Raw genomic sequence first — 18,349 nt, 5'->3', positions numbered from 1 at the left:
TGGCAAGACAACATCCCGACAATTCAAAATAGGCGAATGTGTTACCGTAGGAAGAAATGGTGAAAAGGGAAGAATTGTAGATGAAGTTAAACCATTAGGAACGTATGTTATGTTCAAAGTGCAATTATTTGGTAACGGTACTATCGTTACATTTGTACAGCGTCGAAGCATGAATTGGTAAAAGGGCTAGCAGACGACGAACTTGAGTTTGATATGCTTGATTTTGATGTGAGCAAATATCTGAGTGAAATATCCCATGCAGAAACACAGGCAATGCTACATGAGTTAGAGCAGGGACAATCTGAATCAATGTTGACCCCCCGACGATCACATACAACCCCGGCGCCCCCGGGCTCTCCTCAGCAGACGGCGACTGCCACAGCCCCACGCGTTGCCGGTAGATTTGTTAACATGGACGAAAATGACTTAAGAAACTTTGTGGACCAAAACGAGAATATTAACACGAAAAAGAAAACTCTTTGTCATATGAAACTGTTTGAACATTTTCTGAACGACGTAAACGAATTGCGCCAAATGCACCAAATCCCAACTACCGAACTCGATTCGCACCTTTCAAAATTTTTAATTTGTGTACGACAGAAAGATGGTAGCGAGTATCAACCCAGTTACTTAAGAGGGATGCTTGGCTCGTTTGAAAGGTATTTAAAACGTCATAGATATGGGTATAGTTTGATTTCCAGTCATCAGTTCGCAGGTACGAGAGAGGCGCTCAAAACCAAACAAAAAGATTTAAAAAAGAAAGGAATGGGGAATAAACCAATGGCAGCGGATGTTATCACCGATTCTGAAATAAACACTTTGTATGAGACAAAACAGCTAGGTAAAGACACACCTGAATCTCTGCTGAACACCGTATGGTTTAACAACATGCTTCATTTCGGGATGAGGGGAGGAGATGAGCACAGACAGTTATGCTGGGGTGACCTAAAACTTGGATATGACCAGGAACTTGAAAGAGAATTTTTACAATTTAACGAAAGACAGACAAAAACACGGACAGGTATAGACGTTACAAACACAAGGAGTACAAAGCCAGCAATGTACGCGGAACCCGGTAGTGACAAATGTCCAGTAGAAACGTACAAAGCTTACAAGGAAAAGCGACCTGTCAATTTTTGTGATGACGAACACCCATTTTACCTCGGTACGGTGACGCACAGCAAAACTCCCCACCAACGCGACCAGTGGTTTTTGAGAGCCCCTGTTGGGCGCAACAAACTGTTTAAATTAATGAAAACATGACAAAAAGTGGAATGTTTACTAACAGGTCCGAAAACAATGTTGTGCAAAAAAGATTGACAAATACCAGTGTTCGCAAATACACGTGTCAAAAACTTTTGGACGAAAACATTCCAGATGCACAGGCAATCACATGAACCGGTCACAAAAACATTCAATCTTTGAACAATTACAGAAAAGTCAACAATAAACAAAAACAGAAGATGTCGTCTCTTCTCTCAATGACAAATCCACCAAATAAAACCGTACAAACGGACTTAGGACGACACACTGGGTCTAGTGCACCTACCTCACATCGGCCAATGTCAAACGAACAGTCAACAAATATTACACATGTGACTACAGCGCACAACAGCATGTCCTTGTGCGAACCTGAACGCGTTCGTAAATTAAAATCCAATGAATGTGAAATCCCAAGTATCTTCCAAGGCACAACAATCACTGGAGGAACCTTTAACATAACTATAAACAATAACACAACGATGTCAGCCCCCAAAACGAAACGACCGAGGGTGTTGTATTCTGACTCCGAGTGAACTTTTCGAAGCGTGAAGTCAGGGAGTGCAATTAGTTCTGTGTGTTTTCGTTAAAGACACTATATCGCTTAATCTTATGACAAATAACGTTGCTAATACTACTAATGTATAAAATATCTAAATTTAATTATGACTTCTATTTATTATTGACGTTGCGGATTTTTTTTACACACATTTGCAGTACAGCGGCTATGCGTGTATTCATGCGCCATTGATGATAGTACGGTGCATCGGGGTCAAAAATTGAGAGATTTCTCTGTCACACCCTCGAGGTAGGGAAGATTCTATTGACCATGTAAGTAGTGTTAGTTTGTTTTCATGTTGTTTCCTGAATGTAATCCATTATGTTGGTAGACCTTACTTATCTTTTCATCAATCCCTTTTTTGCACGAATAAAATAATGAATTTCTTCTTTTGCCATTTCTATCGAGACTAAATCATTTATATTGAATAAGTGTTTTGTGAATTCGTTGCATTCATCTCGGCGTACAAATGAGGAAAATATTATAGAAACAACTTTCATTCAACTTAGATGAAATCAACTTCGGTTGTTTCCGTAAGTATTCGGGTGAGGACGTGTCGGGTGGATGTCACGTGGTGTAGGGTATATATAGGGAACACGCGCTAGGAGCGTTCTTTTGGAGTTCCTTGCTCATCACCGTATCTATACATGGACATTTTCTTATATAAAGTGTAAGGATGTGTTTTGATAAACACATTCAAATGCAAGTATGTGTAGACGTATGTTGGCCAGTGCGGGTACGGTGTATAGTGGATAGTACAGGTGTGGTTTGTATATGGTTGTGGATTGTAATAAATGAATGAGCAAAGAGCTATAATCCCATTTATGTCTTGTGTTATCATTTAAATTTAATTGATTTATATTCGGACGAATATAATGAGGGAGAATATAACTCATATTTATGTCAGCGATGACCTGCAATGGACGCATTTGATCAGTGAAGTGATTTTCTTTTAGAAGATTAACAAATACTTTGTTTGAATAATAAACTTAATTCTTGCTCTACAGCGTGTTTGTTGTCATTCAATAAAAACGTAATGTAACATGTAAGTCTAAAACCTAAAGCGATAAGATGGCCAGTCCAGCAGGCGACTCTCGCTCGGCTATTACGCAGCAGAAATACAATCAACTGTTCCAAAAAAAACCTTAACATGCTATTGACCACGTCTGTCACTGACTATGTTTCACAGATGTGTCTGATGGTATCGAACTGGCCCGCGAGACAAGCAGACGATATCCGTCGCGCGTGCTTTTGACCAAATATACATCCATTTCGTTGTTACTTCGTTTCACCGATCACGCACACTCAAGATATGCGACATCACGTGACACCATGGGTCTTCACGTCATTCAGTGGCGGCATATCACCAAGAACGACAACTCCGGACGAACCCGTACGCCGTTAAACGTGCGCATCACTGTATCGTACACAAACACGAAACAATCTTTAGATTGATGATCAAATTTTACAAGAAAGACAAGAGGCCCATGGGCCTTAACGGTCACCTGATATATTTATACAGAGAGTTGATTTTGTTTTTAACACGAACAGAAATATTATTCAGTGACAAAAAAACAATAAAACCACCTTATTCAATATCTAGCATACAGATTTAAGACTAAAAAGTATTTGAAACTAGCACCTCTGATTCTAAACAAGGAAAATGAAGAAATTTTAGCACACTGACTCCTTTGGGCCCCACCCTACAGCCCTTGGGGGTAGGGCTGGCTCAATATGTATCAAACTGTCAACTCAGGGTTATAATTCCAATCAAGTTATTAACATGTAATAATCAAAGTATCATTTGCCTTTATAAACCATAACAAATGTTGCCCCCCCCCCCCTCCTTTCCCAGGGGGTAAACGTGAGACCCTAGGGTCATAAACCTTAAGACCCTTCCATCTATGAAGAGTGTTTGATTCTACCATATCTGGGTTTTTGAGAAGAAGATTTTTGAAATTTTAGTCAATTTGACCCTTTTTGGCCCCGTCCCTGGGGGCCGGGGACCAAACCGGCAACTGTTTTTGTTGACCTTTGGCCATGGAAGGTTTCTGCAAATTTTCATTGAAATTGGTTCAGGGGTTTTGGAGAAGAAGTCGAAAATGTAAATTGATTACGGACGCACGACGGACGACGACGGACAAAAGGCGATCGCAATAGGTCACTTGAGACTTTGTCGCAGGTGACCTAAACATCTTAGAGGTAAGTTGTTTGTACCTTGGTAAAAAATCTTCGACGCGGGGAGGGAGAGGGAATGATCTACTGTTCCAATCTAGCCGTAAAAATACCCCCACTGTACACGTGGAGCTAGCTAAATTAGAAGTCACCAATAGCAAGCTGTCTAAATCAGTAAGATGCTGGTATCAGATTGAAAAAATGTGGACATTTGATTTGCTGGAAACGATTCTTGCCTTTGTTTATGTCTAGGATACATTTAAATGTTCACTAAACTACAAGGAGAACATTTTACCCCGTTTCATTGCTTCAGGAACAGTAGCGGTTTGTAAACAAAGCTACGAGTTTAATCTTTTATTGTCGAAATTCAATTACGAAGTACCATTCCGTCTGTCGCGTAAACGTATGTGTTGAAATAGGCAACACAACATTTGTATCAGGTAATCTAGATAAGTGGGACCTGGTAAGTGACTAAAGGGCAATTGTTTCAAGCGAATGGTGAAAGTTGAACAACCCCTGCCTTGTAACGTGACGGCACAGTCCGTATCTGAGACCTAACTCTCCAAACCCGACGCGGCGTGCTCAGCTGCACTCTGGAATACCGACACCGTTAACGTTGCTAGGATTTGTTTTCCAAATTACTTTGTGCATTTGTACAGATCGAACATTTCGAAGATGGAATGTACAAGAATGTGGGTTTAAAGTAAATCCTGGAAAATGGTTATCAATAACAATGGTGAGAATATAGCCATGCCTAACTACAAGAAACCATTTCTTCCTTTCAGTATCATGCCCCTGATACGGAATTGCAAAGAAGATACTTGTCCCGAGGTTTGAACCCTTGGGTTTCGACAACGACTAAATGTAAAATTATGTCGATATACAGTAATGTTTTTAATGTTTTAAAATGGCGGTCAGATCATTTCTTCTTTTTCTCAAAAACGTACGTGCAGTAGATCAATGTGCAATCATCGTCATTCGTTCTGTAGATAACGGACCTAAAACAGCAAACCCCGTCAGCGGTCTGCATACATAAGCGTGATGTTATCTACCGTATTACGCATATATGGACGTTAACATTTTAATATTAATGGTCAAGTCAGACACATCAAAATATGAAGGAGACTTTCTTTAAAATGTATATATTACATATGATATTCGTCACCCATTTCTGAATTACAGAAGATAAGCATCATTAGGTCCATTGTCCATGTCCTTTCGATTGTACCGTGTTTTCGCCCAGCGGTCAGTTATATCCACGGCTAACAGATAACAGAATCGAAATCAATTTTATAATTTACAATGTACACGGCGGTGACATGTCTTAGACCGTATCTGCTCGAAGTATTGTTGCCCGACATTACTAGCTCTGTATAAGTATAAACTAAAAATAGGACAGTGGTCAGCCATCGAAAACGTATCATATAGTTTCTATATTCAAAGGATTTTTTTTTTTTTTTTAAAGAGGCGAAATGAGGAGCTCCGAAAGGTTCTAACATGAAACATATCTACGAAGCACGTACTGATCACAGAGAAAACTGTTTTATGTCGTAATAACGACTTACTTTCTCGTCAAAACTACATAGCTATCTCGTAATCACGATATAACTATGTCGAAATTTCGACTTATTACTATCGTGTACAATGTAATAACGATATAACTTCGTTAATATGACACAGTAAGTCGTAAATACGAGATAGCAAGTCGTTAATATGACATAGAATGTCGTAATTACGTGATAGAAAGTCGTTATTACGACATAGCTACATTATGTATGTCGCTGTTACGAGAAAACTATAATTATGTCGTGTTACATGTAACAACATACAATATTGCTACGACGTTCTAAACGTAGTTACAAAAAGATGTATTACGAGATAGTAAGTCGTTATAACGACATAAACAAAATCTGTGACCCGTACCGGCTTCCGTACATATCATATATATTCTAAAGCGTAGCTTGACGGGTAAAAATTACATGTAATACTCACCGGTTGACACCGAAGTCCGTCCTGAATCCTCAGTGTAGCTATATAGTTTACCCGTACGTTTATCCCTGTAGGTTTTTATATATACTGCTGCACCCTAACACGTGTACATAGACAACGAGGAGCTCCACAGACACACGTTTTGGTCGTATTTTTAGCTGAAATGATAATTATTTCCAAATAACACAAACAATAAAATAGTAAACAAAGTCAAACCGTTGTCGTTCCGGTCTGTCTTACAAAAGCACCACGCGCTCACGTGCGCAAGTTCCTCCTATAACAATTTTCTAAAGATCAACGTCATTATATATCTATACTAAGATGCTATCTTCGTGCTGTTTGTCTTAACAGTACGCAGTCCTACATGTATAGTTAATACACACCCCATTTCACGGGTGAATAATCACGACTGCTAAAACTCCCGGAGACAAAACTCATTAACTGTCCACGGTTGATTGGCGGGGTTATCATATTTATCGCGGTTCGTCCGGTACGTTTTGTCTATATGTGGCGATATTTATATCAATCAAATGCTCACATACACAACTCTACACTGTCTCGGCGTCAAGAACGTCTGGACATTGGGGAGGGACTAGAAAGGNGGGGGGGGGGGGGGGGGGGGGGGGGGGGGGAGGGGGCTGCAAGGAGATGGCGCAGGGAGCAGAAATGACTCTCCGAAACGCAAATTGTTTACTTGTTATATATTTTTTCAAACTCCAAAGTGTCAAAAACTCTTATCATAAAAATCTTGCCAATTTTTCTGCAATGATGATTTCCTTAAACAGCACAACGATAATACAGTGTATATAAGATACTAGATTCAGATACTTTTATTTTTATTTTACTTTTTATAATGGCGTTTATCATGTATACATATATGTCGTTGCGCAAAGACAATAAACTCAGACTAAGCTAGACTTGGGGGGAAAAACAACATGAGTGGAAATAAGTTTGTTTTACCCAGAGTGGAGTCACTCGGAAGGTCGTATTCAATTACGCTTGAAATGATCAGGACACACCCCAACAGAGTACACAGGTATATAGACAAACTTGATGTTAGGATAGTGCGTCCTAGCTTAAAGCCTGGTCAGTAATTGTTATCACAGGGACCTGATAATTTGTTACAGCTATATTTGGCCCTAAACTAAGGTGTGTAGAGTAATTTTACATGTTTTAGGGGTTTAGATCGACGTTCGGTAAAAACGACACCCAAAAAGGTTCTGTATACGAGCACTTTTGGGGTGTCATTTTATTTACCGAAAATAGATCTAAACCCCTAAAACATTTAGGTCCAAATATAGCTGTAACAAATTCTTATGTCCCTGTGATTGTTATGACTGTTGATTGTATACTGTGAATAGCTATTAAAAGATATTTGAGAAGGAGTCAAAGATATTACTCAGTGATCAGAAAAATACTGTACCCAGTAATTAAAATTGTAGGCAGAATACACTCTATACAACGAACACCATATGCGAGCTGTGTTTTTTACACAGACTTTGCTGTCCGACATTCCATTGAATGCAAGATATAGAGCAGAGCGTATCACTTACCCTTGTGCTCGGTTATGACATTGCAGAACAAGTGCACTACAGTTCAAAGCATTTATGAAATAAAAAAAAATAGATAACAAGATAAAATATCGCGCTTAATTTCAAAGATAGAAAAATAATAGATGCAATTACATTTGTACATTGTCGTAACGAAACTCATGTTTTTTTTCATTTTTGTTTTTGCTTTAAATATTTTAAAAATTTGTATTAGTCTTTAGAAAATGTAACTTCCGTTTCCTAAATCACAACATACTTTCTTTTCCCTTGGCATCAAAGCAGAAACAATAGATCATCAACAGTTTCTCTATTAAACTATTAAACTAAGTGCGTTTTTTACTATGATGATATACCGATAATTCCTTTCTCTATGTAGTACTTCAAGTAATATTTGAACAGAGTTGATATTATTAATGATCCGGTGTGTGATAGTGAAAATAAATGTGCAATGCAGGACATTAAATTTGTTTAGTGTATGCTGTATACAATACAACGACAAGTTCTGATTGATGGTATCTCGTATTATTGTAATATTTCTCTCAATTTTCTCTCCAAACGCGTCTCATGAGGAAAATGGAAAAATTTCCATAATATTCGAACTTTCATTTAAAAATTCTAAAATTTATTAAGGTAAATAGAATATGTAAACCTTCAAAGCTTCAATCTCTTTCTTTTTCTTCTCAAATTCTCTTTCTTTCCTCGGTCTTTAACTTTTCTCTCCGTTCATATATATATATTTGATAAATATGCTTGTTATTGTTATGTCATTTATAAAACGAAATGTGTTGGAGACTAAGAAGGCCTTTCTAAGTTGTGATTAGATGTGCCTGATCCGTTTTTGTTAAATGACAAATAAAATATGTTTCAATAAAATCAACCGATAATTATAGGAGGTTTTTTTTAATGTTGTATGGGAACACATTGGACATGTATAATTACCGGGTGTGCGGTACACCCTGCCAGACTAACAGATATCTGATACCAGAGACAACGATCAGCTTTATGTACAAGTATTATAGAAATAATGGCCCAATGTATATAGACCATAGAACAAAAACGCCGCATGCGTAGTGGCACTGCTACTATTCTTTGGTAGGGCATATACAGTTACACAGACCAGGCTCATAACAAGAATACTTGTATTCATGACCACAAGCTGAACATATTTGTAAAGAGAAAAAACAATGTATCCTTCATCTGAAGTTTTACAATTAATTAATTAATTTATTACTTAATGCATATTTGGCAAACGAAAAACGACGTGTCAGCATAATCTCGCTCAACCAGACGCTTCGGTGTAGCTTGCGCAAAAAACAAGATTCTGGTTGAACGAGACTACGTGTCAGCAGTGTTTAAATGCATTAACATGTAAATATAAACGATTACTATATGTTATTCATAAATATCAATTTCTATTCAAAAAGTATGATACAGTTTGGTTTGATTTGCTTGGATTCTAAAAATATGTGCAACATTTAAATACATACACTGGCCATAGAGCGACTGACATGTCTTAATGTGGACACTATATAGAGACACCACCAAATGAAACAGATAAAGAGATACAGGTCATGAATTGCCACAGCGGCATAGAACAGTTGTATCACCTGTCACGTACAGGTGGCATATCGACATTTGGTTTGACAACTCAGAAGTCTTAGCTTATACAGCTAACCAATATCGTCGCATTGTCATCAACCATACCAAAATCTCGTCACCTTTCATATTATCACTTACATCTTTCTTCTCTTAGTATTACAGCGTACCAAAACTTCGTCACTGTAGGCTATCAAAGTCCGTTCATAGACTCTAAAGTATCAAAAACTTGCCGCATTGACTTACAGCGTACCAAAATCTCGTCACATGCACTGTCAAATCTCGTCGCCTGGTCTTACAACGTACCCAAATCTCGTCGCCTGGTCTTACAACGTACCCAAATATCGCCGAATAGACTTACAACGTATCCAAATATCGTCACCTAAACTGTCAAATCTCGTCGCGTAGTCTTACAACGTACCCAATTATCGACCTCTAGACTGACAACGTAACCAAATCTCGTCACCTACACTGTCAAATCTCGTCGCTTAGTAATACAACGTTCCATGATCTCGTCCATTAGTCTTACAAGGTATCCAAATCTCGTTTCTAAATGTGACCAGGTACCAAGCCCGAGTCTAATCGTACTGTAACACGTGCGTAACTTTCTTCACTTGGTCTCAACACGTGCCTAACCCTCGTAACACTATAATATCACAAACTCACATGTCGATTCTTAACTCGATATGCTTCTTTAAAACAAAGAATAATGAAAAGAAGAAAGGCAATAAAGTGATAAAAATACACGAACGCTTCAGATTTCATATAAAATGCAATGATGTCTGTGCACCCACTGGAATTGAAGTGCTTCATTCGACTCTAACCTTTGAAGAAAATGCATGTTCAAGTATATATACACCAGACTTGTATCGGTGCATTTTTTAACCATAAAACAATATATCAATGATATGAGAACCAGAAAGCTAGCTGTTGAGCCTTTGGGTATTTAGATCAAGAAGCAGAGTTGCTGGCATTGGAAGTCTGATACCAATTCCCAGAAGACATTTTTGGAGCCATTGGCAAAGCTAAACACGCCAGATATTATGTAAAAGTAGTTTGGAGTTATCGAACCTGACTATCTCTTGGAAGACAATCGCATTGCGGACTGTATTGTCGAATGTATTGGTTTATTTGGCGTATAATCAGGTAGATGTGTAGAACATAGAAACCACAGACTGAGATGGCCTTCGTACCACAAATCAGAACCTCTCCGTTCTGAATTTCTCGATAGTGGAATCACCAATTCGATCTAGCTTCTGTATACCAATAACATGTTTTGTTTGATATGTTCCGGCTAATGAGTTTTGCATTGGTCACTTTCGGTGAGTATAGGTAGTCAGAAAAAACCTTTCAAATGGTCACATTTAAAAAAAAACATTTTTTTTTTTATATAATCTTCATCAATATTACAAAGCTGGACTACAAAGTGTCGCTTTCCGAATAATTTGTAGCCTTACTTTAGTAAAAACAAGGAGGTTTTTGGAGCGTATTAAATCCTTTATTATTACAATCTGTGGTAGAATGTATATCCTATAGTGTTTGAGTTTCGATAAACCAGAATCTCACTATCTGCATAAAAGTTAAAATCAAATATGATATATCCTTAGTTTTACTGCTGATGGAGATAAGACTCCGATAATCTCACACCGAAAAAAATATATATTTAATGTGAAATTACTAATTTTCGTGGGTTTTTAAATTTCGTGGGTAATCTTCATCCATTAATTATTTTTTCAATGAAGTAATTACAAGTTTGATATATAAAGCAATTCTTTAAGTGTGTACTCGTAGTCTACGAATTCCTGGAACAACGAATTAGCGTTTTGTCAGGAAACCACGAAATTTGGGCCCCACGAAAATATCTGATTTCACAGTAAGTTAATTGATATTGTTTTAAAATCTTTAGAATAAGTAACAAGCCCTTACTGAAACATTGATTTAAATGTCATTTGCATACAAGCCCCATTGAAGAACGACGTGCTGATCGCAAATTTCGTTCACAAGACATGTTAATGACTTGTTGACCGTTCACTGGCACATTGACGGGTGCAGTTAAAGAGATGTCAGATGCCAACAACAACATATGCCTACACACTGTCTAGTATATCTCTAAATAGAGCGCCGTTCTATTTCCTTTTAGGGATTCACGGAAAAACGCGGTTCTTATGTCTATTACCGAGGTAATAACAGCGTCTATTGGTAATTGATCTAATTTTGGTATGGATTGGAGGCCGAGGTTGAATTCACGTGATTAGCGCGCGAGAAAAAAACAAGTCAAGGATGTATACATTTTTATTTCCAAGTCATTACATGTACAAATAAATGTATGTGATGGTGGAATGTATTTGTCGAAATTAGCAAGTTGTGAAATCAACCTATACAATGATTATCATATCATTTTTTTAATCGTTCAAACAGCTTGCATTTTTTTTAGTGGTGTATACCAAATATTAAGATTGGAATTAGATTTAAAAATATACTAAATTATTCTATATGATGAGTCAAAACTATTCATTCTCACACATAACAGTTCTTAAAACGCCTCATAAGGCTAAAAACATCGTATCGATATCGGAATATGGTCATCATATGTTGATTCTGAGACTTCTTACGAGGCAAATGAACACCTGAAAAACTCACCGAGTAGCGCGGATCTGATGCCGACTGTATCTTTTATGAATGCCATTTTGAAGTTTGCTGGTTAACTCGAGATACTTTTGAGATACTCATGAGGAATGAAGTGATAGATGTCGAGTGCTGACGGACAAACATTCAGCACAGGGTTTGCAACGAGGCAGATCGATGTACACTCTAAGACAAGCTGTGTGGTCGCCATCACGATTTCGCAGGGAAATATGCTATTTCATTGTGCAGTATAAAGGTCCATGTTTCTAATCATGCTCATTAGTGTGCCTTGCGGTTTTCTTGTCACTACCCGAGGTTTTGATGAGAGGACGTGACATTACGTCTTTTCGACTTAGATTTACATGGCGGGTGTCGTCGATGAAGCAGAAGACGCTTACCCTTCTGGAACACATGGTCTTATTCTACTTGTACTTTATCAAGGGTCTCCGTGTAAATCTTGCCTTTGTTCACATTTTGCCCTAGGTTTATCGAATTTATGTGTTTTGTTGACACTTCGGTATTCTATTGCTAGGTTTTTTAGTACATGTAACATGCAAGTTATGTGGAGTTATCTACCGATGGACTGCATATTTGAAATATTTATGGTGGTATGCAACAATTTTCAGTGCAATTACAATGCATATCCCGTGAGTTGCGGTAGCATCTTAAAAATGCGTTTAGAAAGAACTGTGTTGCATGCCATCATAAATGTCAGGAGATGTATTTCAATCTTTAAATTTACGATCACAACAACAAAGACAAATCTATTTCATTTTTCTGAGTGATATTTTTCGATTCGTGAGACACATGCTGAATTTATAAACTGTTTATCTATTGGCGAAACAGGCACTTTTTGCTGAAAGAAGTTCGTTTTCCCCCCTATTATTACCACTTCCAAAAAATAACAATGGTGGATCTGAAACCGTCGCGGAATTTCCATAAAAGATGACGTCACACATGATCGGTCTCCGATTTCTGTTACCGTATGACGGAAAGGCCCGAACAGATTCCGATTGCAAATTATTTACGTGTCAGAACTCTTAATGTTATGCTTTTATAACAAAACATTGAGTTAAGAGGTTTACGGTCAGACTGTACAACACAAACGTTATTATAAATTAAAAACAAAAGAGATAACTTAAACACAAATTACGTGTAAGGCAATATACATCATTAATAAATACAGTGACTGAAGCAATACTGCATCCGGTAAAAGTGTTACAAGATCAATCTACGAACTGAGAAAAAAATGAACTAAATTAGATGAATTAAAAACAATGGCTTTCTCGAATTATTTAGGACACGAGATTTGTTAGCCAAAATGGTCCATTTTTAGACAGACATACATCTTCTTAGTTAATCTGTATTTTGGATAAAAAGCGCGAACGTTTTTAGTCTTTCGAGTGCAGAAGTATTAGGGATAGGACAATGAACATCACGCACTGTATCATTGTCCTTAGATTTGTAGTAATTTAGAGCCGGTTGTTTCTGTTTATGTCAATTTTTAGCCGCAGTTTCATAAACTGATTAAACAAAAACAGCATGACCCATATATTTCATTTCATAAATCATGCCAACAAAAGCGCGAATGAATTTTTGCGAAACCCTATTTCCTATCGTGTTTAAGACAAAGAGTGCTGTTTATAACCCAGATTCAACTCGGAATCATTATCGGCAGCGATAAACAAAAATGCTAGCGAATGACTCTTCTCTAATTGTTTAGAACACGAGATTTGTTAGCCAATAGAAAAAAACGTTTTCAAGATTTCACTGTCTCATGGGTAATCAGAGAAAACTCAGGAACGTGCCGAATTCGGATTGTTACAGAGATTTATTTGATTGCATAGTCAGTGTAGCTTGATCTTGACGATGAAATCCGGGGAATATCTGCGACACGCCACTAATGGATACAAATCATTACATTGTTTTATTGTTTTTAATTGGCGCGATTCAACAGAATATAAAAATGGGCAAATGTTGGCCAACCGGTAGAGGGCGTGCAGAACACAGACCTTACACATGTATAACCTTCGGGACAAAGTTTTACACAATATAACCACCATACAATTTTAATTTCAAACGGTAGAGGGCGTGCAGAACACAGACCTTACACATGTATAACCTTCGGGACAAAGTTTTACACAATATAACCACCATACGATTTTAATTTCAAACGGGTTAACATGTTTATACATATGTCCAAATCAATTCAAATATATCTAATTTTAACGCGCGTTTAATTGTAAACATTTGTATGTTTTAGTAAGTTCCGGTCATAGATACATTACAATAGCCTATTCTGTTAAAACATGGATGATAATAGTAGTTTTTTCTTTTAGTGAAGTCATTACGTAATTTAAGGATGCACGTACCATTGGTTGTGTTTGGTTTAGTATTGTGTAACGTTCTATCAACAGCTATGGTAATTTAAGGACCGCCTCCCCTGTGTGCAAGATGCATGCGTGTACTGTATGATGCTTGTGTTTGTCTTCTTGTGATATCGCGGAACTGATGCCAACTTTTCAGAATATTTATTGTTCAGATCTTAGATACAAAGGAATTGGGCAACGGGCAAAGCCTATGAGCGCCCTCTCCTTACAGTTATAAACAGTTTACACACATCATATTGAATTGAAGTAATGATAAAACATGTATATTATGTACATGTAGATTGATATTTGCATGTCATTATTAATTTTTTGATAATTGTTGTACAAAAACTAGATTTTACAAACAATGGCAATTAAAATGATGCTGGTGGACAGAGCACATAGTAAAAGTATGTACTGTTATCATTCCACACAGCAAAGTCATGAGATAAACAAGAAAGTGTAATCTAGTAAAAGCGTCTAGTATCTTTAATGAATCTCTGAACAATCTCCAAAATACTTATATTCATTTTGATATCGAGTCTTCGACATCCATAAAGAAACGTCTGAGTATTTAATGGAATAATGCCATTAAGAGCAGAAATGGAGTCCAAGAGAATTTGCCTTTGATTAGTATAGAGAGTACCATGGACGAAGAAGTGATCACAATCCTCAACAGGAGAACTACATAAGCAGGCAGGGGTATCAATTAGGTGAGATTCAAATAGACCTGAATTCAGGTTACTGGCACAGTTCCTAAGTTGACAAAAGGTAATATTAAATTTTCGATCACCATGGTATTTAAAAATATCAGTACATTGGGGTTGAGAATCCATTTCATCTGAGTGTAAAAAAAATTATCTTTTTATAGCTCCAATGGATGTCATTGGGGGATACAGGCAAGTTGGATTTTTCCATTCAGACATCAGTCTCGGGGAAAAACCTGGCATTATATAACTGAGTTCTTGGTATAGGAACATCAAAAATTCTATTGTGGCGAAGATGATAATTGTCAGTATTATTATTAATGAATGGTTGAATTATATCATAGACATGAGAGGGGCATTTCTTATCATATATTTTATAAAAAGTAATATTTTGCTGCAAATGTCTTCTTCTATTAAGTGTTATAAAACCAGATTCTCTATATATAAGACAGCATGACTTGTTCCACGTCTTAACTCTAAAATAATGCGTGCTGCTTCTAGTTGGATAGACTCCAAGACACTGCATTCATTCTGCGTGCAGTTTGCCCATACACTAATTGCATATTCCAGAATTGGACGTATACATGTGATATATATAGTTTCAAATGATTTTCTGATGCCGACTTTATAGTGCTACCTCACTGAAACATACTGCCGTAGACCGCCAGCAGGACACCCCACCCGGTCATATTATACTGACAACGGGCGAACTAGTCGTCCCACTCCTAAATTGCTGAGCGTTAAACAGGAGTAGAAACTACCCCACTGAGAACATACGTTACTATGCATTGGAAACTGTCTTTTTTTCCCGGAATGACTATCTATAGATTTGAAAAATTATTTTTGAAAAGAAAAACATATCTCGCGTGACTTTAACGAGAAACAATACAGGTGAAATAAACAAAACATAATCAACAACGGCGTTCTGTGTTTAAAAATTCAACGGGGCTTAACCGGGAATCGAACCCTGGACCGCAGATAATTGTACTGTCGCTCTAACTGACTAAGAATTATCTTCGCTCAACTGTGCAACAGTTATATCCAAAACAAAATTAAAAGGAAGTTACTCTTTATAGGAAAATCCAGAGTTCAGTGGAACAGGCACTTTTCATTACACGAAGGTATACTCACATCTATCAAACTGTATCTTAATACAATGAAATGGTTCAATTTTCTCTCTAATTCACTTTAATGGATTTTCCCCCACTTTTCTTTTGTAGTGCTATTTTAACGATTACCTGTCAAATCAGCTGTCCTTTGGTCGGATTCTTTAGGCATGTATATAATCGAACTAGAAACTGTGGTATCTGGTTTTTATAAGAAGCATGCTGACTCGCGGTATGCTTCATTTATAAGAAACACGTGCACATTCCTCTAAAGGCCTTCTGTGTTTTATATTTTAAAATAAATAGGCAATATCACGCTCCTATGTTCATATGTTCGTCGGAATGCATGAGTGCAATTGCGCGTATGGATAAATATTTCAAGAGGTGCAACAAGTGCAATTTGACAGATGAACACATGTGTGTGGTTAATCTTAGTTACCTACCTACAACTGTTCTTTATACGATTTTTTTTTCTACAAATCACTGCTCGTAATTACCCACTTTGCTTCCTAAAAACTTAAACTGAAAATACATTAGCGGACAAAATGACGTCGAGGCCGGGAAAATGACGTCTTTATTATCATACATGCAGATTAAAATGACAGGAAAATATTCGGAACCCAGTCTTGCTCCATTCATCCTCATTGGTTAGATCAAAATCACGTATTGGTAGGTGATTTGTGATATTGACACGGTATTACTTTTACCTAAACAGCACTAGGTCAAAATTCACTTGATGACGTCATTTCAATCGTGACGTCACAATGCTCTCTGCTAAATGCAGTACTTTCCTACGTAAGATTTTCATACGTCCACTCTTGTTTGATGACTAAAACATGTTTTAGCATCTAATTTAACAATTTAAGAATCAATTTTCTTCGTCTCGGTCAATAACACTTACTCAGGTTCATACAACCACACATTCACCTCAACAAAAGTCTATAATTGATAATCAGTTGACAGTGTCCCATCACAAACTTAATCATGTTAGACTCAAAAACACTTCTACGTCATATTGTGATAAATGATTCACCACTCGGCGAGTCGCAACTATTCCTCTTTTTATCATTGTTCCATTACAGAAAGAGCAATACATCCTAAAGCATTGTGCACTATGTTTAGATATGTACCTGGAATACATGTGTTACTAGTCGTTTGCCGTCTCTCTAAAAAGACATTTTGAATCTCTCTCACAAACACTTACGGGGTAAACCCTCTACTACTCTGTGAACAAATCATGTTTGTCTCACGAACACTTTTGGGATAAAAAATCCTAAAAAATCCAAATTTGTGCCGGTTATCCTTTTTTCGAGGATACTCCACTTGTCTTTTAAACACTGTGCAGGAAATACCCTTTTCTCGAAAAAAAAACGTTACAGGAAAACTCTCATTCAGCTTCACGGATACTTTCAGTGGCAAATTGTTTTTCTTAAGCACACCTTTAGGAGTAAAACAACTTAACTGGTTGGGGTATTTTTTCAGGGAAATACCTTTGTCTCAACAAAAGCTTTCGGGACATGCCCGCGTATTTTATAAACCCTCATTACGGTCTCCCAAACACTTTAGGGAGTCCTTCTGTGTAAAAAGAGCATCAGGGGCTGTTTATTTTCATTACTGGATTGCTTTCAAAGAAGGGGAAAGCTCAATCTTTCCCATCCTTTGTCATTTACGACGTTCCTGTGAATGCCGTTAACGTTCGAGCTACCCTTTATATGTAAGAAGCCTTTTGCACGATGTTTTGTAAATCAATAATTAATGTTGCCGATACTCCCCGCCAGAGGGCGTGCAGAGTAATAGCTAGAACTAGATTTACTCTACAGAAGATAATAGATATCTGTGAAATATGTTACAGGGGTCGTTACCAATGTAAACAACGCGCCTCCCGCTCGGGTTGTTTGTCATGAGCTACGCTTTTCGACCACCAGGGCACCATAAAGCGCTGTGTTCATTTCCGGTATAGGTCATATGCACAATTTATAGCAATTCTCAAGAGACCGATGCATAATAACAATGTTTCAAGCACTTACAAGAATTTCAAAATAAAATATGTGTTTTCAGATGATCACGTTTCGGCTATCTGCCGCTAATTTCGTCAACAATTTGAACCAGACGTCATACTTTATACTCTGTGACTGTGAAGGCAATCCTTAAATCTGTATGCTGATATGTATCTTATGTTTTTACCAATACACAGGGGAGACATTAATCAAAACCTAACCTTATCTTACCCCATTTCGTCCTACACAAACACATGCATCTCGTTTCAATTCATCTGCTTGTTTTCTGAATCAACGGATAAACATGTCTGTTATACAGGCATGCTTTTCCTCTTTATCAACAAAAAAGTTATTTTGGAGCAAAAGAATGGATTTTGCATTACATGTATATTAGTATATACACAAAACTTTGAAAT

At 37.3% G+C, this 18,349-nt stretch overlaps 1 protein-coding gene across 1 annotated transcript; it reads left to right on the top strand.

Annotated features, from left to right (window-relative positions):
- Positions 1–213: 213 nt before the first annotated feature.
- Positions 214–1,263, top strand: LOC110456931 (glutamine-rich protein 1-like). Its single transcript, XM_021508001.1, has one exon. It carries the CDS (start codon positions 214–216, stop codon positions 1,261–1,263), a length of 1,050 nt encoding a protein of 349 aa, XP_021363676.1.
- Positions 1,264–18,349: the final 17,086 nt, after the last annotated feature.

Source organism: Mizuhopecten yessoensis, unplaced genomic scaffold, assembly GCF_002113885.1.
Source record: "Mizuhopecten yessoensis strain PY_sf001 unplaced genomic scaffold, ASM211388v2 scaffold8953, whole genome shotgun sequence".
NCBI lineage: Eukaryota > Metazoa > Mollusca > Bivalvia > Pectinida > Pectinidae > Mizuhopecten > Mizuhopecten yessoensis.
This window is presented reverse-complemented; position numbering and strand designations above follow the sequence as displayed.

Excerpts from the sequence above, each read along its gene's own strand:
- LOC110456931 (XM_021508001.1), top strand. The coding sequence starts at position 214 with ATGCTTGATTTTGATGTGAGCAAATATCTGAGTGAAATATCCCATGCA.